Source organism: Myxine glutinosa, chromosome 1, assembly GCF_964187855.1.
Source record: "Myxine glutinosa chromosome 1, kmMyxGlut1.1, whole genome shotgun sequence".
NCBI lineage: Eukaryota > Metazoa > Chordata > Myxini > Myxiniformes > Myxinidae > Myxine > Myxine glutinosa.
The window spans coordinates 295,074,704-295,100,290 of NC_136261.1; the positions used below are offsets into that span (position 1 = coordinate 295,074,704).

Here is a 25,587-nt window from a genome sequence, read left to right on the forward strand (position 1 = left end):
TTTGTGTGTTGATGGCTTTTTGTCGGTAGCTTGTGTGTGTCGATGGCTTATTGAAGTTAGCTTGTGTGTGTCGATGGTTTATTGTAGGTAGCTTGTGTGTGTCGATGGTTTATTTTTGGTTGCTTGTGTGTCGATGGCTGATTGTAGCTAGCTTGTGGGTCGATGCCTTATTGTAGGGAGCTTTTGTGTGTCGATGGCTGATTGTAGACAGCTTGTGTGTTGATGGCTTATTGTCGGTAGCTTTTGTGTGTTGATGGCTTCTTGTTGGTAGCTTGTGTGTCGATGGCTTCTTGCAGGTAGCTTTTGTGTGTCGATGGCTTCTAGTTGATAGCTTGTGTGTCGATGGCTTCTTGTAGGTAGCTTTTGTGTGTCGATGGCTTCTTGTTGGTAGCTTTTGTGTGTCGATGGCTGATTGTAGCTAGCTTTTGTTTGTCGATGGCTTCTAGTTGATAGCTTGTGTGTCGATGGCTTCTTGTAGCTAGCTTTTGTGTGTCGATGGCTTCTTGTCGGTAGCTTTTGTGTGTCGATGGCTGATTGTCGGTAGCTTGTGTGTGGGTGGGTGATTGTAGTTAGCTTGTGTCGATGCCTTATTGTAGGTAGCTTTTGTGTGTCGATGGCTGATTGTAGCTAGCTTGTGTGTCGATGCCTTATTGTCGGTAGCTTTTGTGTGTCAACAATGGCTGATTGTAGCTAGCTTTTGTGTGTCGATGGCTGATTGTAGGTAGCTTGTGTGTCGATGGCTAATTGTAGGTAGCTTGTGTGTCGATGCCTTGTTGTCGGTAGCTTTTGTGTGTCGATGGCTGATTGTAGCTCGCTTGTGTGTCGATGCCTTATTGCAAGTAGCTCTTGTGTGTCGATCGCTCCTTGTAGTTCGCTTTTGTGTGTGGATGGCTGATTGTAGCTAGCTTGTGTGTCGATGCCTTACTGTAGGTGGCATTTGTGTGTCGATGGCTTATTGTTGGTAGCTTGTGTGTCGATGGCTTATTGTAGGTAGATTTTGTGTGTCGATGGCTTCTTGTTGGTAGCTTTTGTTTGTCGATGGCTTCTTGTAAGTAGCTTTTGTGTGTCGATGGGTTATTGTTGGTAGCTTTTGTGTGTCGATGCCTTATTCGTCCCCTACCAGTGTACACCGGAGGGGACTATAGGTTGTCTGTCTGTCTGTCAGTCCGTCACACAAAGAACAGTTTTCCAGACTTTCTTTCTAAAGTCCTAATGCTAATGATTTCAAACTTTGTACATGGGTTCCTCATGATAAGTTACAGATCAAGTTCGCACTTCACGACGTTTCGATCATTTTTGACAAAGTTATGGCAATTTGAAATTTGGTAATTTCCCCAACAGTTTTCCGGACGACAGACTGCCGGTAGGGGACATGTATTGCAGCGCAAAACTCAGAATGCTTGTTGTTGGTAGCTTTTGTGTGTCGATGGCTGATTTTCGGTACCGGTAGCTTGTGTCGGCTTCTTGTGGGTAGCTTTTGTGTGTCGATGGCTTCTTGTGGGTAGCTTATGTGTGTCGATGGCTGATTGTAGGTAGCTTATGTGCGGATGCCTGATGTCTGTTGTTGTCGGTGTAGAGCGGACATGACGTACAAAAGTTGTTTATGTTGGCCTATCCTTTTGTCGGTATAAAACTGCAAATCTGCAATCGCAATGAAAGGAAGAGTCGTATTTCACATCCGATGGTTTTATAAGGTACGGGTCGCTTTTGTGTCGTCGGTGTTTGGGCAAAAGACGCATGACACCTGGGTTCAGACGTTGGACAGAATTTCATGACAATACGAATACCTTAAATTCCTCGATTTTATTTTTTTCACACGTCAATCTTTCACTTCGTGTTTATCCAGTCAAACGAACGTTGCTTCCAGCAATGGGTGATCCTCTCTTTGTCTTTTCTGTTCCTCCCCCCAGAGCCCCTCCCCCCACCATAACTCCTCCTCTCACCATAACCCCTCCCCTCACCATAACCCCTCCCCTCCCCCCCCTCCCCTCACCATAACCCCTCCGCCCCATCATGTGGTTTTATGTGACGCATGTTCGGGCGGTGTATGTTCGGTGAGCTGTTAACAACGCTCGTATTGGCGCGGCATACGTGTTTGACGGTTCAATGTCGTGTGTCAGGCACAGAGACGTTGGTGTTCTGTGACGTGCGACGCTACCGGAACCTACATATCATTTCCGACTCGGACTCCTTGGCACTTGGCAGCTTCACGGGAAAATGTACGCCCGTGGTTGGGACCGTCCGGGCCGCAGTTTCCAATTGCCTCATCGATATTTGTCGAGGCCGGTAAGCCTGGCGTCCGTGACCATCTTCTTGTGATGCAATGATTTATTAATTGAAATCCCTTTGGTTTGTGCAATGTAATAATTCCACGTGTTCCCGCTATTTGTGAGTCTCGGTTGTCTCTGTCTCTGTCTCTTTTCGGCCGAAGTTGCACCTCTGGTCTCGTGAGGATTTCGGTTCCGTTTTGAAAATGGAACCGTTACCATTTGAGCTTTTGTCATCAAATATTTAACAAACTTTTATTCCGAGAATATGGTCATGGAGAGCACTAAAAAATTTTAATGTCTTTTTTTTTTAAGCTACGGGTACCTAACTTTTCAAAAGCTACCTAACTATTGTTACCTCCAGGTTATGTTTTCACCCCTGTCTATCTGTCTATCTTTGTATGTGAACAAGATATCTCAAAAAGTTATGGATAGATTTGGACGAAAGCTGTTGGACCTGTTGTGTGTGTGACAAGGACTACAAACAACAACAACTAGAACGGGCACTCGGTAGAGCGCATACCTTCGCCGCAGCTACTGTTCTGTACTTGGCATGGGAGTGTAGGGAACAGAACAGTGAACAGTTTGGTGCTGATTTCATGCAAATCGGAGAAGAATTGACCGAGTTATGACAAAAAACGCACATTTTGCAAGGTCGTGACCCCCCTGACCTTTGACCCCCAACCGCTAACAAGGGTAATGTCATCACTGGGTCATGTCGTATATCACAAGATCGGGCATTGAATTCTGAACATTTTGGCATTAGTTGCATGCCAATTGGATAAAAATTGACCACGCTATGGTAAAAATACGATTTTGACCTTTTCGTGACCTTGACCTTGACCTTTGACCCGATTGCTCCCAAAATCTAATCAAATGTGTCCCGTATAATAACCAATCATCCCACCAAATTTCATGCAATTCGGTTGAATACTTTTTGAGTTATGCGAATAACATACACACACACACACACACAGACATACAAATAAATACACAGCGATCAAAACATAACCTTCCGCTTTTGCGAAGGTAACAACATGCATTTTAAGGCCATTTTCCCTGCTAGTGCTAGAGCGGGGGGTTAGCCTTGCGGTCCCCATGACAATCTTCTCCATTTTGCCCTATTTTCTGCATCTCTCCTTGTTAACCCCCTTGCCCGCATCTCATTCTAGCAACCGTTGCCGAGTCTGATCCACCTTTTCCATTCAGCATGTCTCCGAGGTAGCAAAATGTTTTCACACCTTCCAGCTTCACGCCGTCTCCAAGATCCAACTCAACATTTCCTCCATCTGCAGCTCCCTCTGTGCACACCTTACATTTGAATGTAGCTGCCACACTGGTTGATGACCCTCTCAGACCTCAGTGTGTGACGAGGACTAATCAATTCAATTTTGGTACCGGCTCGTAGAATTATTAAAGTGATTCTTCACCATTGAGTGATATGAACAACTTCTCTCTCTCTCTCTTCAGAATGCTCTCCTGTCTTCTCTCTCTTCAGAATCTCTCTTCTTTTCTCTCTTCAGAATCTCTCCTCTTCTTTTCTCTCTTCAGAATCTCTCTTCTTTTCTCTCTTCAGAATCTCTCTTCTTTTCTCTCTTCAGAATCTCTCTTCTTTTCTCTCTTCAGAATCTCTCCTCTTCTTTTCTCTCTTCAGAATCTCTCTTCTTTTCTCTCTTCAGAATCTCTCTTCTTTTCTCTCTCTTCAGAATCTCTCCTCTTCTTCTCTCTCTTCAGAATCTCTCTCCTCTTCTTCTCTCTCTTCAGAATCTCTCTTCTTTTCTCTCTCTTCAGAATCTCTCCTCTTCTTCTCTCTCTTCAGAATCTCTCTCCTCTTCTTCTCTCTCTTCAGAATCTCTCTTCTCATCTCTCTTCAGAATCTCTCTTCTTTTCTCTCTTCAGAATCTCTCTTCTTTTCTCTCTCTTCAGAATCTCTCCTCTTCTTCTCTCTTCAGAATGCTCTCTCCTCTTCTTCTCTCTTAAGAATGCTCTCTTCGTCTCTCTCTCTTCAGAATGCTCTTTTCGTCTCTCTCTCTTCAGAATGCTCTCTCTCTCTCTCTCTCTCTCTCTCTCTCTCTCTCTCTCTCTCTCTCTCTCTCTCTCTCTCGCTCTCTCTCTCTCCGCTCTCTCTCTCTCGCTCTCTCTCTCTCGCTCTCTCTCTCGCTCTCTCTCTCTCTCGCTCTCTCTCTCTCTCCTTCTCTCCTCTCTCCGCTCCGCTCTCGCTCTCGCTCTCGCTCTGGCTCTTCTCTTCTTCTCTCTCTCTTTCTCTTCTCTTCTTCTCTCTCTCTTTCTCTTCTCTTCTTCTCTCTCTCTTCTCTTCTTCTCTCTCTCTTTCTCTTCTCTTCCTCTCTCTCTCTTTCTCTTCTCTTCTTCTCTCTCTCTTTCTCTTCTTCTCTCTCTCTTCTCTTCTTCTCTCTCTCTTCTCTTCTTCTCTCTCTCTTCTCTTCTTCTCTCTCTCTTCTCTTCTTCTCTCTCCTCTTCTTCTCTCTCTCTCTTCTCTTCTTCTCTCTCTCTCTTGTCTTCTTCTCTCTCTCTTGTCTTCTTCTCTCACTCTCTTGTCTTCTTCTCTCACTCTCTTGTCTTCTTCTCTCTCTCTCTCTTCTTCTCTCTCTCTCTTCTCTTCTTCTCTCTCTCTCTTCTCTTCTTCTCTCTCTCTCTTCTCTTCTTCTCTCTCTCTCTTCTCTTCTTCTCTCTCTCTCTTCTCTTCTTCTCTCTCTCTCTTCTCTTCTTCTCTCTCTCTCTCTCTTCTCTTCTTCTCTCTCTCTCTCTCTTCTCTCTTCTCTCTCTCTCTCTCTTCTCTTCTCTTCTCTCTCTCTCTCTCTTCTCTTCTTCTTCTCTCTCTCTCTCTTCTCTTCTTCTCTCTCTCTCTCTCTTCTCTTCTTCTCTCTCTCTCTCTCTCTCTTCTCTTCTTCTCTCTCTCTCTCTCTCTTCTCTTCTTCTCTCTCTCTCTCTCTTCTCTTCTTCTCTCTCTCTCTCTCTTCTCTTCTTCTCTCTCTCTCTTCTCTTCTTTCTCTCTCTCTATTCTCTTCTTCTCTCTCTCTCTTCTCTTCTTCTCTCTCTCTCTTCTCTTCTTCTCTCTCTCGCTTCTCTTCTTCTCTCTTGCTTCTCTTCTTCTCTCTTGCTTCTCTTCTTCTCTCTCTCGCTTCACTTCTTCTCTCTCTCTCTTCTCTTCTTCTCTCTCTCTTCTCTTCTTCTCTCTCTCGCTTCTCTTCTTCTCTCTCTCGCTTCTCTTCTTCTCTCTCTTCTCTTCTTCTCTCTCTCTTCAGAATGCTCTCTTCTGAGTGCCATTCAATTCCTACTGTTTTCATTCATCGAAAGCTTCCCATACAAGAAGACATATGCAGTAAATAAATGGAATGGGAGTGTGCAACAGGTATGTCTGATATTAATGTTTTGAGGGAATATTTTTTTTATTTAAAGTGTGTAACAAGACCCGCAGCATTTAATAATACAGAAAGGTTGTGGGGTATATAGATTACAGTAGATCGGCAGTATATTAGAGTAGATCTATCCTATGTCCTTCAATCCTAGAAAATCTTTGTCTCGGTTTATGCTCAAGGAATGATTGACAAACGAAACCACCTATGTCCTTGGTCATCAATTGGAAGATATTCAATCTCTTGAACCTCTCGGTCTCACTATCGTACCTTTCCTGGAGGAGTGCTTTACTGGGTATCATCTGTCAATCCAAGTTCTTCCTTGGAAAATCAGAGGTACTCAGTTTATAAGGCCTTTGTCTGTAGCTCAATGGAGTACTTGGTTCTCTCCGTCTCTCTTCTAGATTCTGGGGAATCAAAAGCCCTCAACATTGTTTGGAATCTCCCCTGATGAGGCCGATGCAATGCAGGTCGGTTGTGTCTTTGTTTTCTATCATCTATATTCTGATGTTGCTTCTTCTTCCCTCTCTGTCCTCCAACTTTCCTAAGAAACTCCAGAATGTACGTTCTTCCAGTCACCATCCCCCCCCCCCCCCCCCTCCTGGTTAGGCTTCCACAATCCAGGGGCTGACTGCACACTTCAACTCTTTTATTCCTCACTTCTCCCGTCTATGTAACGACCTTCTAGAGGCTGTGCCGTTGTCTTACTCTTACCTCCGGGGATTCAAGCAAGCAGTGCACCACCATCTTTTGTCATCCCCAATTCTGACACGTGATCTTTATTACACCACTCCTTGCATAACCATCTAACTTGCTGGGTTGTGTTTCCTCCCCTCATCCCTTCCTCTCATCCTGTTCATTCATTCCTTTGATGTTTATCGCTCTGTCAGTTGTACCTCACTCTTCCATAAGCCTCTCGTGTAAATAAATAAATAAATGTAGATGTGTATGGTTAATCTTTCGTGCATTCATTTTCCACATCACTATCAAAGTACTTTCAGCTCTTGTTCCACACAAGCCAGGTGAAAATATTTTAACAACTTTTATATTCATCGGGTTCTTGATTTAGTTGGTTTGGGGCTTCTTTGTAATGACAGTGGACGTTCTGGTAGGATGGCGTTGAAGCATGGAGACGTTGAAGATCCAATGCAAACTCTGGTATGTTAACATGGTCCTTACAGTGTTGGGGTCTGGGGGTCCTGCTATGTTAGATATAATAGATGATGCCAAAGTGGATCACCGGAGAAAGGTCATTTTACAATGTGCATTGAACTCGACAAGATAATCTTTGAACATTTGAATGGATGAATTGGAGTCTGCTACAGCTGGCAGATGGAGTACCTGGAGGCCAAGAATTATAGAAGCTTATAACAAGCTGGAAATACCATTGAATATCAAGGTTTCGAATTTCATTTTGAGCAGAGCAGCTGTGCTGCACAATGGTCTGTCATTGCTCCTCCGGGTGCACGAATGCGATTCCAATGAATCCTAGGCAAATGCCACATTAGATTGAACAAACATATCTGCTGGTGTTGCATGCATCGGTGTTGAGCAAAAACACTCGACCGAACTTGTAGAAGGGGGAAGGGGAGGAGGTGTCGGTGTCCATTATGTGTAAAGGCCTTGTCAATATTGAGACTTCGGTAAATCATGAGTGATTAGCTCATTGCCTCGATATGGTGGGCACAAATTTTGATCTGAAGTTTTTGTTTGGAACAGCTTCATCATGGAGAAATCGCATGTGAATCCGGGCACCTGATATTGAGGTCAACCTGATGCTGAGAATTTGCTCAAATGAATCCCCTCGGTGTACGGATGCTTTAACCCCAATCAGGCCGGGGTATTTGGGACCCCTTCGCTCACCCCCCCCCCCCCCCTCCTCCTCCCCAGACAAAATAAAACCAAATTGAGCACACATGCAGATTATGTCAAGGTCAACACGTCTGTGAGGTTGAATAATCTTACACTCAAGACACACACACACACACACACACACACACACACACACACACACACACACACACACACACACACACACACACACACACACACAAGCCAATATTGAGTGCCAAATTTGGTTGTATAAACTAAATAGTGTTCCATAATGTCACATGTTCTAAATGGTGACATACGCGCCACGTTTTAAGTGAAGAGAGAATTGTTTGATGACCTTGAGACTCAATGTGACCTTGATTTGGTGACCATGAAAACCCAGGCAGGGGCATGTAGAGGAGCATTATATAATTATATCGAGAAAGTGTGATTGTGACAAACTGAAAGATATTGAATGCAGCACATAATTACCTATGGAAAGATGTGTGCTGTGTAAAGTGAATTGGGAAATTCCCGGTTTATGTTGCATAGCATCGAAAAATAGCGCACTGTGCGGCAACTGTAGGTCCAATTTTTATAAAACTGGTATCAAAACGTGCGCGACACCTTAACAGAAGAAGTCATGAAAGCTCAGCACGAGAAAATTTTTTTTATGCGATTCCACCCCTTTTCCCCGGGCCTGATTAGAGTTGAGGAATACGAAGGAAAGTCAAATTGCCTCAGATATTTGTACTGACTTTCTCCAACATATTGGCCTTTGGTTTTTAGATTTGTTGTTGTTGTTGTTGTTGTTGTTGTTGTTGTTGTTGTTGTTATTAAGCAGATTTGGTTTCTGATATGCACTGTGATGTCACTGGAAAGAAAAGCTATGCATAAATGGGTTTGCTTGAGAAATGGGCAAAGATCGACCAGAAGGATAATTTCTCCAGGGAAGATGTTGACAGATTGGTTATTAAAACTAAAGACTATAATTGGCTTGTGATCTGCCCTTTGGGATGCAATGCCAGGTGTTTGGAAATTAGTGAGGGAGAACACTTTTGCTTTGTTGTCAATACAAAAAGTCAAATTGAAATGCATTCTCAGAATTTCCCCCACCTTGATCCGATGTGATGGTCCCTGACTTATTTTGGAAGTGCTGTTGCTCTTGAAATGCTCTTGTTGCTCTCCCGGTGTGTACCCTGGATAAGAATAGGTACACCGTATCCCTGCGTGTCGTAAAAGACGACTAAGAGGGTTGGCGTCAGGAAGGGCATCCGGCCATAAAAAAAAACATTGCCTCAAAAAGGGAAACATGACAATTACAACTACATATGCGCAGGGTACAGCCCGAAGTGGAGATCAGTTTCTGAGGTTTGGGACATGGAATGTAGGGACAATGACAGGGAGATCAGGAGAAGTGGTGGAAGTATTGGTCAGAAGAAGAGTGGACATATGTTGTGTGCAAGAGACGAGATGGAAGGGAAGTGGTGTGAGAATGGTGAAGGGTAGGCAGGGACAGAAATACAAGTTTGTGTGGCAAGGGTGCCTGGAGGGCGTGAATGGTGTTGGTGTCCTGTTTTCTGAGGAGTTTGTAGACAGTGTGGTGAGTGTGGTGAGTGTGACGAGAGTGAGTGATAGGTTGATGATGGTGAAAATGATGATTGGAAAGCTCTTGGTGAACGTCATCTCGGGATATGCTCCGCAGGTTGGTCGAGGCGATGAAGAAAAGGACAAGTTCTGGTGTGCGATAGAGAAGCTGATGGAAAACGTGAAAGATGAGGAAGTTGTTGTGGTAGGAGGAGACCTAAATGGACATGTGGGAAGGAGTATGGATGGTTTTGATGGAGTTCATGGGGGTTACGGATATGGTGTGAGAAATGGAGAAGGTGAAAGGATTTTGGAGTTTGCTGATGGAGCTGATTTGTTGATTTGTAATACTCAGTTCCAGAAAGAGGATAATAAGCGTGTTACATACACGTCAGGTGGGTCGATGACAACCGTTGACTACCTGATGGTGCGTAGGCGAGATAGGGGGCACCTCCGGGACACAAAGGTGATCCCGGGGGAGGAGGCTGTTTCACAGCACCACTTGGTTGTCTGCGACGTAAGGGTGAAAGGTGCGAGGAGAGCTCGGCGGGTGAAGTACCAACCGAGAATGAAGGTGTGGAGGTTGAAAGAGGTGACAGTAAGGGAGGCATTAAAAGAGAGGCTGAGTAGGGTCGAGGATGATGTGGTTGAGCTTGAAAGTGGTTGGATGTCGATGAAAGCTAGTCTGTTGGGAGCCGTTGGTGAGGTATGTGGATGGACAAAAGGACCACCGAGGCACTCGGAAACATGGTGGTGGGATGATGAAGTTGGAAAGAGGATTGACGAGAAGAGGAAGAAGTTCAAGGAGTGGCAGAAGGCGAAGGGTACGGGAGCAGAAACAGCAGAGCATGAAAGTTATAAGGCAGCCAGGAAGGCTGCAAAGAAAGAGGTAGCAAAGGCGCAGGAGGCATGTAGGAAAATGTTCGGAGAACGCTTGGATTCGGAAGAGGGTCAGAAAGCAGTATTCAGGATTGCAAAGCAGATAGCGAAAGAGAGGTGTGATGTGATGGGGGTGAGTTGCTTGAAGGATGAAGTGGGACAAATCGTTGTCGACCCAGATGGAATTAAAGGAAGATGGAAAAGATATATGGAAATGCTGTTGAATACAGAGAATGAATGGGATGGCAACATAGATAGTAACCCAGTTTTAGGACCGGCAGAGAAGATAACTGAGAAGGAAGTTGAGGAAGCGATAAAAGCAATGAAGGGTAGAAAAGCGGGAGGGCCGACGGGAGTTGTGGGAGATATGTTGAAGGCAGCAGGAAGTTGGGGTGTGAAGAGAATGACAGAGATCTGTAATCTGGTGGTGAAAGAAGGCCGCATTCCAGTGGATTGGGAACTGAGTACCCTCGTCCCTCTATACAAGGGGAAAGGTGACCCTCTGGAGTGTGGCTCGTACCGAGCGATAAAGTTATTGGAGCATGGAATGAAGGTATTGGAAAGGGTGTTGGAGAGGAGGAAAAGGAAGAAAGTGAAGATCGACGAAATGCAGTTTGGATTCATGCCAGGAAGAGGAACGACAGACGTGCTTTTCATTGTGAGGCAGTTGCAGGAGAAGTACATGGAGAAGAGGAAGAAGTTGTTTCTTGGGTTTGTTGATCTGGAGAAAGCATTCGATAGGGTACCACGCAAAGTATTGACATGGGCATTGAGGAAGTTGGGAGTGGAGGAATGGTTGATCAGAGTAGTGATGGCAATGTACAAAAGAGCGCGCACAGCTATAAGGACGAAGGACGGGAACAGTGGTGAGTTTAAGGTGAAGGTGGGAGTGCATCAGGGGTCGGTACTAAGTCCACTACTATTTGTAGCTGTGATGAAGGTGCTGGCTCAGAACGTAAAGGAGGGTTTACCGTGGGAGTTGTTGTATGCAGATGATCTGGTGTTGATTGCGGAAAGTATGGATGGACTGAAGGAAAAGATGAACACGTGGAAGGAATGTATGGAGACAAAAGGTCTGAAGGTGAATATCGGAAAGACGAAGGTGATGGCAAGTGGTAAAGCATGTGGTGAGGTGGAAAGAACTGGGAAGTGGCCCTGTGCTGTGTGTAGGAAGGGTGTCGGAGTGAACTCCATTCAATGTACATTGTACAATGTGCGCTGAGTGGGTTCATCAAAAATGTAGTGGTCTGAGAGGGTCATTAACCAGTGTGGCAGCTACATTCAAATGTAAGGTGTGCACAGAGGTAGCTGCAGATGGAGGAAATGTTGAGTTGGATCTTGGAGACGGCGTGAAGCTGGAAGGTGTGAAAACATTTTGCTACCTCGGAGACATGCTGAATGGAGAAGGTGGATCAGACTCGGCAACGGTTGCTCGAGTGAGATGTGCATGGAAGAAGTTTCGGGAACTGAGTGGCGTGCTGATGATGAGGGGAGTGTCGTTGAAGCTGAAGGGAAAGGTGTATGCTGCATGTGTGAGAAGTGTTATGATATATGGGAGCGAGACATGGGTAATGAACGTAGAGCAGCAACGAAGGTTGGAAAGGGTGGAAATGCGAATGGTTCGGCGGATGTGCGGAGTATCGTTGAGAGAGAGGAAGACAAATGATGAATTGCGAAAGATGATGGGAATAGAGCCTGTGATTGATGCTGTGAAGAGGAACAGGTTGAGATGGTTTGGTCATGTGTTGAGGAAGGATGAAAGTGACTGGTTGAGAAGAGTGATGGAAATGAATGTAGAAGGAAGCAGAGGACGGGGAAGACCGAGAAAGACTTGCCTAAAGATGGTGGAAGAAGAAATGCGGGCAAGGGGGTTAACAAGGAGAGATGCAGAAAATAGGGCAAAATGGAGAAGATCGTCATGGGGACTGCAAGGCTAACCCCCGCTCTCGCAGGGAAAATGGCCTTTAAAATGCATGTTGTTGTTGTTGTTGTTGTTGTTGTTGTTGTTGTTGTTTCTGCTGCTCTTGAAAGTCACCTTAACTCCATTTGTATCCTTGACCTCCTTCTGAGGTATGTGTTCGCCCATGTTTTTTCTGCCTGTGTGAGCAGGATATCTCAAAAAAATATGGATGGATTCTGACAACTTGGCGGACAGGTTGGTTAGATGACTAGAACAAGCCGATTTAATTTTGGTGAAGATCCATATGCGATCCGGCTTATCAGTGGGCGACAAAACGTAAAATGTTCAGCCTGGCGGAGGTATACGCTCTACCAATTGCTGTTCCAGTGGCCTCCCTGTTTAATTTCATGCAATGAGATGTGGAACATAAATTGCAATGAATACGAAACATGAGCCTTGATGACAAAATGAAGACCTGCATTTGCAATAAAAGCAAAGGGTAGATAATTTAAATCCAGCTTTAGGTTTTATATTCATTTTTAGCTCACCTGGAACGAAGTTCAGGGGAGCTTATGCGATGGCGCGTTGTCAGTCCGTCTGTCCGTCCGTAAACACTTGAAACCTCTTCTCCGAAACCGCTGTTGGGATTGTGACCAAACTTGGCACAAACAATATTTATGTTGTGACTAAAGTTTGTTCACGGCATTTTAAAAAATCGTTTGTTTGTTCACGGCATTAAAGGAATCTGGGTCTAAGGGGGTCTACCTGGAATTTGCTATATCCTCTGAAACTGCGCACACACTATTTCTATGAAACTTGACCACAGCCTTCATCACCTGTGATGTACCTAAGTTTGTTCACGGCACTAAGAAAATTGAAGTCTAAGCGGGTCTCTGGGGGGTCAAAGTGAGTCCAGGTTTGACCCCCCAAAATAGATATTTACTTTCATCTCTGAAACTACACACTATTTTTATGAAACTTGACCACAAACTTCACCACCCATGATGTACCAAAGTTTGTTCACGGTATTAAAGAAAATCTGGCTGTGAGGGGTCGGGGGGGTTGCCCCCCAAAATAGGTATTTGCTTTCTTCTAAGAAACTGCACATACAATTCTGGTGAAACTTGACCACAATGTTCCGTTCATCAGCAATGATGTACCTACATTTGTAGCAGGCATTAAAAAAATTGGGGTCTAAGTATTGGCTCTTTTCTCTGAAACTACATACACAATTTCAATGAAACTTCACCACAACCTTAATCACCTGTGATGTACCAATGTTTGTTCAAGGTATTAGAAAAATTGGTCTGAGGATGTGTATTGGGTTGGGGGGTGGGGATTGCTCCCCCAAAATAGGATTTGTTTTTGTTTGTTTAAAGTCTTATGATTATGTTAGTATGATTCTACATGCTTCCCTGTCTTCTAGCAACCATTGAAATTGGGTTAAAATACTAATACTGTTACGTTTGTGGGGGTAAACTATGAAATACCTTAGGAAAGTCAATCATATAAATTAGCATCCTCCGAGTGTCCCGAAGAAGAAGAAGACACCATCTCGATGTATCAAAGTAGGGTAAAATGGCCCTGTTGAGTGTTTCGGTGTCTCCACACGGAGGAGTGCAGTTGTGCTATCTCGGTAGGGTCAAGTAAGGGTAAATTCCCCTGTACGTGCTTGTCTCCCTGTGATTTTTTCCCCAATCTACTTTTAAGAGTTGGTCTGTGTGTCTCCATTTTTCTCAGATAGCTGAACGGATCTTCGTCAAACTTTCAGAGGTTCATCAGTGAGAGCCTGGGAGTGTTTTCGGCAAAAAAATAAAATAAAACATTTTTAAAGTTTTGCTCTATAGTGCCTAAGCCTTTTGGATTAATGACAGTTATATATACAAGTACACATTCGCATAAATAAATACAAAACAATCACCAGACATTTAAACACAAATAATCAAACAATACCAGAAGCGGTTGAAGTTGGTAGTAAGGCTTCTTCTTATTCCTGACTGTCATCACACTTACTCAGAAATGTGATGAACGGCGCATTCACCAGCATATATTCAACAAAAAGGTAAAATGATGATTTGACATTTGTGATTGATTCTGATTTGCATGTAATTGCTTTTCCATTATATTTGCTCTCATTTCAAATATGTTAGTTTCTTTTTCGCCTGAGCAACGCCGGGTACTCCAGCTATAAACACTTTTATACTTTACTTGGGGTACAAATACAAATACAACTTTGTCTGGGGGGGTAACATAGCCTATGTGGCTGTGGCCTCATTCGGGGGTGTGAGGGGTACCGGGAGAGGGGTGTAAATTCTCCATGTAAATGTGTACCACCTGGTGATAGTGGCAGAGGGTATTACAATCTCCTTTCTTATCTGTGCAACACTGAGGCTATGAAGCACTCTTTGCACGGGAAGTTTTTTTCTCCTTCCCTTCCTCCCCTTCCCCAAAACGGAGGGGTCTGTCAACGCCACCCCCCCCCCCCCCCACCCCCAAAGGATGTATATGTCGTATATCTTTCCCCTCCCTCTTCCATTCTTCCCCCCTCCCTCTCGACGGGTACTCATACGTGATAGCCGGCCAGGCAATGGACTCATTCTCGCTCACCATGCCGCCAGGTCCGACAAACGGCATTTGCCCATCGGCAAGTAAACCCCGATGTCGTCCGAACATTCCTGAACAGAGATTAGACTCTGCCCCCGACGACTCATGATGGAGCGGCCACACCCCGGCCTTCGTGATTGGTGGAGACGCGATGGGATGATTGAGGAGTAGCGCTCGGTGATTGGATAACAGAGTGCGACGTCAGCGGTCGAACATTCGAGAGCTGAAGGAAAAAAGATGCCGTCTCACCATCTTGGTCTCTTTGTGCTGGCATTTGTTGGAGGCGGTCGCATATTTTCTTCTGATCCTGGGATTCATAGAGGACGGTCGTGTTTACTGCTCTCTCCCTTGTTCTGGCTTGGTGGTGGCGGTGGCACATATTTGGCTCGTGTACGCTTGTGGGGAAGAGACTGAACAAGAGATGTTCGGGGCAGTCGGCGTCGCGAGAAGTACCTCACGTTGGGACATCGAGAAGCGTGACGCCGCGCCATTTTTGTGCGCTTCCCACGCTGTGTTTTGGAGGCGACAAATGTCGACAAGCCTTCGGTTGACCTGCAAAGCTGAGTGCCGGCCGATTACCAAACCATTTCATTTTCCTTTATTTCTCCCTGTGTCTGTAATTGAGTCTGCATGGAGGGTCCCTCACCTTAGCCTGTTGCTATTGGTTTTTACCTCAACATTTTATTGTCTTTGCATTTATTTTCATTAAATATTTATTTGTTGAATTTTACTTTCTTGTCTTTCGTTCTTTGTTTGTGGGTTTGGATTAACCCATTGTCTGCCGTCCGATCTGATAAGGCTTTTGGCCTTTCCTGCGCGCGCCAAAGACAATCCCGCCAAGGTTCGAAGTACGCCTGGGGTGAACGAGTTAAAGCTCGTTTCGGTCATCCGTCACTCAGGGGTCTTAACCCCGGGGACACGACGACACCTTTAGTCAGTGCAGTATGCAGTACTGTTTATTCTACCAGGTGAGCGCCCAGTGGTATTGCCCCTATTTTTATAATACACTCCTTAACTGCCATATTCACAGAATAACGTTCACCCTAAAAAGACACAAAGTGTAAAAAATAAATGGAAAGTTGGTAAATGTAAAAAAAATGCTGGATTTGTATTAGGGGTCATGGTTGTGTCGCAACAGGAACGAAGCTGGGTCCATGACAATGATGATGTGCAAAATGAGGAAGTGTTGTCAAGTGATGATGTAGACTGGAGATGGAAAAAGCAGCAGGGCCTGTCTCGGCGACAGGTGAGTCGAGGATTTTATTTTCTCCTTTAATTTGACAATCTGTTTCTACTTGTAACAACATCTGGATTCTCAATAAACATGTTTTTAAAGAAAGCTTTCTTATTGAGTGTACATTTCACATTGGAAATCTAAACAGCTGTTTCAATGTATAATGAAGGTCGATCTTTTCGCTTCTTACCACAAAGCTTTCTCTCTCTCTCTTCTCTCTTCTCTCTCTCATTGACACACAAAGTCGACACTGGAAGCATGTCACTTCGCTGTCATTTGTTTGTGTGTTAACTCTATAATGAGAAAGTTAAATTGTAAGGAACAAAATTGGTTTGCTGCTTCAAAAAGTTGTTCCACACCTTGTGTATGTACATTAAGTTTGGCGTCCTGTCTGCTAGCATCAGTTGGTGGCCGTTAATATCCAACACTGATTTCATGGAGAGTAGGCGAGTTAGTGCCGGTATGCTGAATATATGAATGAATGATCGTTTTAAGGCCATTTTTCCCCGCTAGAGCGAGGGTTAGCCTTGCGGTCCCCATGAGCTCATGGTTCCCTGTTTGAGGCAATGTTTTTATGGCCGGATGCCCTTCCTGACGCCAACCCTTAGTCGCCTCTTACGATGCGCAGGGATACGGTGTACCTATTCTAAACCGGGGTACACACCGGGATCATTCATCCCAGCAAGCTGGTACTCAATTTGCCGACCTCGGAAGGATGACAGGCTGAGTCAACCTCCCCTGGTGTTAATTCAACGATTGACCGGGATTCGAACTCAGGATCCTCGGATCCCAAGCCGGCACCCTAACCGCTAAGCCAACACAAAGCTAAACAAATTGCTGAACTAAATTTGCTAAACTAATACTGAACTAAATTGCTAATGCTGAACAAATTGCAAATTCCTTCCCTCAATACCACTAGTAGTTAAAGGCAAAAAACCTATTGTAACCCTTGCTCGGACTTGATAATAGTTTTTTCTGACCGTTGCACTGAACATTAGGGCAGATTACTGAAGCACACTACAGAGACGCATGGATCACTTGACCAACAGCAACAAGTTTCTCCTTGGTCGACCAGGTTTTCATCACGTACTTCATTTTCAAAACTCAAAAAACCATAATTTTGTGAATGAGCATGAATCCCATGAAATGTGATGTGTAGAAATGAAGGCAAACAAATTTGTGGTCTGGTGGAAATGTGTCCTTATCTTGCATGCACTACTTTTAATACATGGACAACCTCTTCAACCTCCTCCATGAATCTTTGTCAAATATTTTACAATTAAAAAAAACAACAACAAAGTAATTCCATCACATTATTATCATGGAGTACGATTGTTCTCCATATGTAGCAGTGGCACGAGGAAAATTGCCCCCCATTCAAATGTGTTGAAAATGATGCCCTTAAAAAAAAAACTACTGTTGAGTCAGAAAAAACTATTAAAAGGTCAGAAAAAAAACAAAAAAGGTCAGGAAAAAAACTATTATTAATTCTTAAGTCTTAAGCTTTCAAAAGACATATCTTTTATCTTCAAACATTTTTATGCCTCCAATCCTCCATTGACGAAGTCGCCGGAGGCATTATGTTTTCAGGTTGTCCGTCCGTCCGTGATAGGTTTTCTTTACTGCAATGACTTGAGAACAGCTGAAGGGATCTTAGTCAAACTTGCTACATGTGTGTATAATGAGGTAAAGATGAACTGATTCGATCTTGGGGTCACCAGGTCAGAGGTCATGTTCGGTAAAAATCCTGTTACTGCGATAACATGTGAACCAGTGATGGGATTTTGACCAAATTTGGTATAATTATGTAGAATGATGTAAAGATTAACTGATTAGAACTTGGGGGCAATAGGTCAAAGGTCAAAGTCTGTAAGAGGTCTGTAACTAGAGAATGGCTGAAGTTATCCAATTCAAACTTGGTACAGGTATGTATAATGATGTAAAGATTAACTGATTAGATTTTGGGGTGAAGAGCTCAAAGGTCAAAGTCTGTAATAGGTCTATAACTTGAGAATGGCTGAAGTTATCAAATTCAAAGTTCGTACAGATATGTATAATGATGTGAAGAGTAACTGATTCGATTTTGGGGTCAAAGGTCAAAGTCTGTAATAGGTCTATAACTTGGGAACGGCTAAAGGGATCCAATTCAAACTTGGTACAGATATGTATAATGACGTAAAGATTAACTGATTAGATGTTGGGGTCCCGAGGTCAAAGCTCGGAGGCCATGCCAGGTAAAAATGATATCTTGAGAACAGCTGAATGGATTTAAATCAAACTTGGTACAAGTATTATAATGATGTAATAATGTGGGTGGAGGCATATCGGTTGATGTCGTGACGTCGAAGAGTGTTGTTCTATTTTTTTAACTAACAAGAATGAACATGAATGATCGCACTGTGGTCACAACCTATGACACAAAATATACATTTTCACCTCCTCTGTCCACTCATTGCCCGCATCCTTGCTGTTGAAGGTATTATACAATTCATCTACAAGGGTCTTCATGGTTTCGTTTAATATCAATTACGAATCTGACAGATAGCTGGTTGTGGTTTCAGGCAAATGATGCACCCACTCCGAACAGAAGCAGCAGGAAGGGTCATGATTTTTATGTTGTGTGGTGTATAGGTATATAGATTACAGCTGATCTATATGCTCAGGCCTCAAGAACGTCGGAGGTGTATTGATTCCTCAAGTTTACGCCTCCCCATACCCTGTGGTAATAAACCTTTTGTTCATAAAAACCTATAAGTGGTCATTTGCGATGCGGGTTTTTGGCATAAAAAAATCAGTTAACGGGCCAATTGGGAAACGCGCATATATCACTGCTCAAAAATTACGTAATGCTATTTTTTGGGGGAGGTGCGTATGGGCTTAATTAAACATTTCTAATAATCTAACACTCGACCCAAACAAAGCCAGAAAGTATCTAGTCAGCAGAGGCCTATATCGGTGTAATGTGCTAGGCCCACCAGGAAGCAAGATGACAGCCATATAATTTCATCTTAGCACTGTGGTGGGTGGAGTTGAGCAACAGATCCACATCTGTTGTGGATCTGGAAGCTCGAAGCCAGAAGATCTGGAAGTGTGGTCTGGAAGCTGTCTGACCAATGGATGCACATTTCAAAAATCGACCCCCAGCACTAACCCAACAACACCAGCAGCGCAAAGCTCTTGCAGACCTGTGGCATGTCACAGGTAAAGATACGCTAAATACATCTCCAAAGTACTATACACAAAGAATTAAGTTAAGCACCCCTACACAAAGAATTAAGTTAAGCACCCCCTAATCCTGTCCTGAACCTGAACCCCCTCGAGCACGTTTGGGACATGTTGGGACGACAAATTGCGAAGATGGTCCCTCCAATAGCCAATCTGGATGAATTGGAACGTGCATTACATCGGGAATGGAACAACCTGCCACAGCAACGCATACGACGGCTTACAGGGTCTATGAGACGTAGGGTTGAGTCAGTGATCCGATCACGTGGGTCCTACACACGTTATTGACGCAAAGATCGCTAGAGGTCTTCTCAGAACAATGACTGTACGTTAGAAAACATAAACGTCATCCACACTGTCCGTGATGGACCTATAGCTCCATACTTAAATTGAGGTGAAAATATGCCTAAAATTCCCAAAAAATTTCACCTTAAATTATTCAGAATAAAATATTGAAAACGGCATGATTGTTATGTTTTTATGTGACCATAATATCACTTCTCCAGAAAATATAGCAATATCATGGGTATATTACACTGTTTTGACGACAACAAACTTGTAATGTGCGAGGTTGTAAAAAAACGGGGGGGGGTGCTTAACTTAATTCTTTGTGTATATATCAAGAGATCACAAAATCGTCGATTTGTTCATCCTCAAAATGCTGATAAATGTCACCGTACCTAGCACAATTATGACTGAAGGAATTACAATGATTCAAATTGAACTAAGCAACATTCTCTCGGGTATTGTACCCGGATCACAACAATTTTTTTGCAATCGGATTTAAAAATGAATACATCACAAAAGCGATAATGTCACGTTGGCATGACAACGCATGTCCTGGTTTTATACTCATAGAATATGGCTGCTGTAAGTTTGTGAAGATGGTACAGTTTCGTTCCTGGAGCCCCCCAGAAGGAGCCTCGTGTAGGAACCTCCTCTATTCCTGAATCGTCGAGCCAGGAAGCGAGTACGATGTCCAATCCGGTCTTGTTTCAATTATTGATGAAACGTATGAATATAAATAACGACGATTTGGAGAATGAAGTGGATGAACAAATGAATGAGATGAAAAGTGATTTGGCGGTGAGGTTGGAATAAATAATGAACTCGCAGACTGAATGGATGGATTGTAGAGGAAAATGGAGGGTCAATTGGAAGACAGACTGGGAAAACTGGATGACAAATTGGGGCACAGGCGGGGAGATGTTTGATGTTTTGATGATGTATGTTTGATGTTGTGATGATGTATGTTTGATGTTTTGATGTATGTTTCATGTTTTGATGATGTATGTTTGATGTTTTGATGATGTATGTTTGATGTTTTGATGTTTTGTATGTTTGATGTTTTGTATGTTTGATGTTTTGATGATGTATGTTTGATGTTTTGTATGTTTGATGTTTTGATGATGTATGTTTGATGTTTTGATGATGTATGTTTGATGTTTTGATGATGTATGTTTGATGTTTTGATGATGTATGTTTGATGTTTTGATGATGTATGTTTGATGTTTTGATGATGTATGTTTGATGTTTTGATGATGTATGTTTGATGTTTGATGTTTTGATGATGTATGTTTGATGTTTTGATGATGTATGTTTGATGTTTTGATGATGTATGTTTGATGTTTTGATGATGTATGTTTGATGTTTTGATGTATGTTTGATGTTTTGATGTATGTTTGATGTTTTGATGATGTATGTTTGATGTTTTGATGTTTTGATGATGTATGTTTTGATGTTTTGATGATGTATGTTTGATGTTTTGATGATGTATGTTTGATGTTTTGATGATGTATGTTTGATGTTTTGATGATGTATGTTTGATGTTTTGATGTATGTTTGACGTTTTGATGATGTATGTTTGATGTTTTGATGTTTTGATGATGTATGTTTGATGTTTTGATGATGTATGTTTGATGTTTTGATGATGTATGTTTGATGTTTTGATGATGTATGTTTGATGTTTTGATGATGTATGTTTGATGTTTTGATGATGTATGTTTGATGTTTTGATGATGTATGTTTGATGTTTTGATGGTTTGTATGTTTGATGTTTTGATGATGTATGTTTGATGTTTTGATGTATGTTTGATGTTTTGATGTATGTTTGATGTTTTGATGATGTATGTTTGATGTTTTGATGATGTATGTTTGATGTTTTGATGTTTTGTATGTTTGATGTTTTGTATGTTTGATGTTTTGATGATGTATGTTTGATGTTTTGTATGTTTGATGTTTTGATGATGTATGTTTGATGTTTTGATGATGTATGTTTGATGTTTTGATGATGTATGTTTGATGTTTTGATGATGTATGTTTGATGTTTTGATGATGTATGTTTGATGTTTTGATGATGTATGTTTGATGTTTTGATGATGTATGTTTGATGTTTTGATGATGTATGTTTGATGTTTTGATGATGTATGTTTGATGTTTTGATGTTTTGTATGTTTGATGTTTTGATGATGTATGTTTGATGTTTTGATGATGTATGTTTGATGTTTTGTATGTTTGATGTTTTGATGATGTATGTTTGATGTTTTGATGATGTATGTTTGATGTTTTGATGATGTATGTTTGATGTTTTGATGATGTATGTTTGATGTTTTGATGATGTATGTTTGATGTTTTGATGATGTATTTTGATGTTTTGATGATGTATTTTGATGTTTTGATGATGTATTTTGATGTTTTGATGATGTATGTTTGATGTTTTGATGATGTATGTTTGATGTTTTGATGATGTATGTTTGATGTTTGAAGATGTTTGTTGGGTAATTGCCTGGAAGAACATCGCGCCGGTGTGAATGTCGTGTCTTGCTCCGGTGGAAGGAAACCGTCCACGTGACGAGTAAGGTAGAGTGTTTAGAGGGGGATAGGTTTGGCTTTGTGGTGTGCGAAGCAACCTCTGTGGTTTGCATAAGAGAATGATATTGTGAATAAATGTATGGATATGGACAGTTCCATTGTGTGCACACGCAGCGTTCAGATTTGTGGGACTTTGGCTATTCTTCATCCAGAATTTAAGGCTTTCTGTGACATTTTAAAAAGTTAAATCCAAAACGTTCACCAATCACAAAAAATATGTATATTTTGAGCCAATGTACCATTTCTTTTTTAATTCATCAATTTCAGCCAAGCATTTAATCTAAGCAAAATGGGGATAATGAGTCTCTCGACGATCAATATATTATTCGATGAGCAGCATAGCCCTTTTCAGCGTTTACCTTTTTAACTCAACTGGACTATGTCCAGCTGAGTTTTTGTCGACACCCAGTGTCCGTCGTCCGTCTGTCTGTCTGTCGTCTGTAAACAATTTGACGTCTACGCTCTAAAAGGCACAAATATTGATGAAATTTGATGAAACTTGTTATGCAGCATCTTTAAGACATAAACTAGTTTGGGATTGCATTTGGGCGTTGCACGCCCAAAAATGGGCGTGGCAGGGCGGCCATATTGAAAAATCTATTTTTCTCATATTTTTTAGCACATATAAACTATATAGTTTGTGGTTCTATTATTATGCATATTCTAACCATATTGATATAGACCAGTTGAGCTCAGGTTCCCTGGAACCTCTAGTTTATATTTTATAATAGAGCAAGATTTAAAATGTGAGCAATACACAGTATAAAAGTATATCCGACACGTTATGGTATAACGCCCTCCTCTCTCCCACCCACCCGCATAAAATATTGTCATTGCCAAGTCTGATACTTCCAAAGTGGTCAAAAAAAGCACACCCCCACCTCTCTCTGCTGGTAAGAGGTGATGCCGAGATGTTTTTTTTTTGTTTGTTTTTTTTCAAGTGTCCCCTGTCAAACGTTGTATATTTGAGGTATCTGGAGTAGCATTTGTTGTAGTTATGCTTGAAAACGCATGAAAATTGCCTAAAAGCTGGCCTAAAGTGCACCCCACTACTCCCACCCCATATGGGAAAATTGTTGCCATGACATTTCCACATCCAATATGCTCCCGCAGAGGTATTTGTTTACTTTACATAGACACACAGACAAAACTCTTGTACCGATATCTACCGGTACTGCTTTTTCCAGACAATAAATCAGCATTACTGAAGAGCTCATCTGTAACTGTTTGAAAACACCCACATTGTTTGCCAATTTATTATTGCTTCTTTTTCCTCCTGCTCTTCCGACATTGCTTAATATTTCGAAATGACACAATCATTTTGTGAAGTAGAAACGTCAGTACAAGATGATGAATCATTTATTTACTTGTTATGCCTCCGCCGTCAAAGCCCCTGGAGGTATTATGTTTTCGGGTTGTCCGTCCGTCCGATAGGTTTTTGTTGCCGCGATAACTTGAGAATGGCTGAAGGGATCTTAGTCAAACTTGGCACAGGTATGTATAACGATGTAAATATGAACCGATTCGATTTTGCGGTCATGAGGTCAAAAGGTTAAGGTCAGAGGTTATGTTAGGTAAAAATGTGATAACTGTGATACTGTGATAACTTGTGGACCCGAAATGGGATTTTAACCAAAGTTGGTACAAGTATGTATTATGATGCACAGATGAACTGATTTGATTTTGGGGTCAAGAGGTCAAAGGTCAGAGTCTGTGATAGGTTTTTGTTACCACAATAACTTAAAGGAAGTGTTTAAACTTAGAGCGTTTTTGCTTGAGGAAGAAATGCTGAAATCTAGCTATCTGGGTTCTTCCCTACACCTTTCTAGGGCTAGGATTTGGGGCTAGCAGTTGGGCCTAGGAGTTGGGGCTAGGAGTTGGGCCTCGGAGTTGGGCCTCGGAGTTGGGCCTCGGAGTTGGGCCTCGGAGTTGGGCCTCGGGGTTGGGCCTCGGGGTTGGGCCTCGGGGTTGGGCCTCGGGGTTGGGGCTAGCGGTTGGGGCTAGCGGTTGGGCCTCGGGGTTGGTGCTAGGAGTTGGTGCTAGGAGTTGGTGCTAGGAGTTGGTGCTAGGAGTTGGGGCTAGGAGTTGGGGCTAGGAGTTGGGGCTAGGAGTTGGGGCTAGGAGTTGGGGCTAGGAGTTGGGGCTAGGGGCTGGGGCTAGGGGTTGGGGCTGGGGGTTGGTGCTGGGGGTTGGTGCTGGGAGTTGGGGCTGGGAGTTGGGGCTGGGAGTTGGGGCTGGGAGTTGGGGCTGGGAGTTGGGGCTGGGAGTTGGGGCTGGGAGTTGGGGCTGGGAGTTGGGGCTGTAGTGTAGCAGCATAGCAAACCTGTTGTGCATTTTGTGATACAAGCACCAAATTTGGCACAAATGTACATTAATATGTTGCGAACATTTTCAGATATTGGGCCACTTGAAATTCCGTAATTTTTTTTTTCAAAATTTTTCAAATTTCGTAATTTCAAATTTTTCGGGTGACACCGTCACAATTTCGGTCTTCGAGGCCGGCCGATTATAGTGGGGTGGCTTAGCCCAAATATTCAAAAGAATTGTGCATTTTGTGATACAAGCACCAAATTTGGCACAAATGTACATTAATATGTTGCGAACATTGTGTGGTCAGCAATGAAGACGAGAGTCTGAATTACATGTATGCAAAAGACCTTGTGAACCAGTGAAGCAAATACACCAGACAAAGCTTGTAGTAGTGGTAGTTGTAGTGGTAGTGGTGATAACAGAAATTGTTATATAGAACTGAACTTATATTATTATTATATGCAGAAAATAACTTCATTTCTATATGCCCTGCAGTGGACAGGTTTTTTTTTTTTTTTTTTTTTTTTTTTTTTTTTTGTATACAAGATCGAGGCTCCTGAAAGAGCGAACATTAATCACACAGAAAGACAAACCGACACATAAAACATATAACATCGGGAGCGGTAGACAAGATGGGGAGAGAGGGGGAAGGACACAAACACAACATTTGAGAGCAGGGACCGAGAGACATGGAGACATCGAGAGATCTGAGAGAGGGCGAGGGCTTTGGGGGGGGGGGGGGGCATGGGAAGGGGGCGGTGGGAGAGGTATAAAACATATGGACACTGCCAGGACTTCCAGGAAAGAAGTTGGAATTTCAAACAAGGTGGATCTGGGGTGAATTAGCGGGGGTAGAAAAGATCAAGGTTTTGGATGGGGGAAGATAAGAGATGGTGGTGAACAGCTGTTTTAAAGACCTGGAGGGAGGAGTGGGATTGAAGGGAGTGAGGGAGTTTGTTCCAGAGGCGGGAGAAAAGAGGAATGAAAGAGTGAAGGTGAGCAGAGAGCCGAGATTTCGGTAGTTTAACCATCAGAGGGTTGCTGGCAGATCTTGTGCGACCTGTAGGAATATTTGGGGGACAGAGCACAGAGAGAGCTGGGGGTGCAAGGCCGGAGAGGAGTCGGTAGAAGACAGAAAGACCACCTACCTGCCTGCGGTGAGTGAGTGAAAGGCCCTCAGAGATAGCTTCATCGCGGGAGATTCCAATAATTCTGAAAGCTTTGGTTTCAACAGCGTGAAGCCGAGCTAGGTGTGAGGCAGGAGCACCGGCCCATAGGGGAGAACAGTATTCCATTGAGCTGCGGATGAAAGCCTTGTATGTGGTGAGGAGCTCAGGTGTGCCGAGGAAGGACTTCGCACGACGGAGGATGCCCAGTCGGCGACTGGCTTTGGAGGCCAGCTTGGAAATGTGGTTTTCCCAAGAAAGATCATGGCAGATAGTGAGACCCAAAATCTTGAGCGACAGAACTTCTTGGAGAGGATTGTTGAGAAAGTAGATGGGAGGGTTGTCTTGGGAGGGTTGT

General features: G+C 43.0%; 1 protein-coding gene across 6 annotated transcripts in view; it reads left to right on the top strand.

Annotated features, from left to right (window-relative positions):
* The first annotated feature begins 1,402 nt into the window (after positions 1-1,402).
* Positions 1,403-25,587, top strand: part of PPHLN1 (periphilin 1) — a 40,357-nt gene continuing 16,172 nt past the window's right edge. The window contains exons 1-4 of one of the 6 annotated variants that reach the window (XM_078767555.1): positions 1,419-1,440; positions 2,121-2,286; positions 6,046-6,111; positions 15,562-15,669. In XM_078767555.1, coding sequence (XP_078623681.1) covers positions 2,218-2,286; positions 6,046-6,111; positions 15,562-15,669 — 243 coding nt within the window. In that variant the 5' untranslated portion in view covers positions 1,419-1,440; positions 2,121-2,217. Of the gene's footprint in view, positions 1,695-1,887; positions 2,287-6,045; positions 6,112-15,305; positions 15,392-15,561; positions 15,670-25,587 lie in introns of those variants that run through there. The other 5 variants (XM_078767565.1, XM_078767577.1, XM_068134518.2 and 2 more) reach the window with 5 other exon arrangements.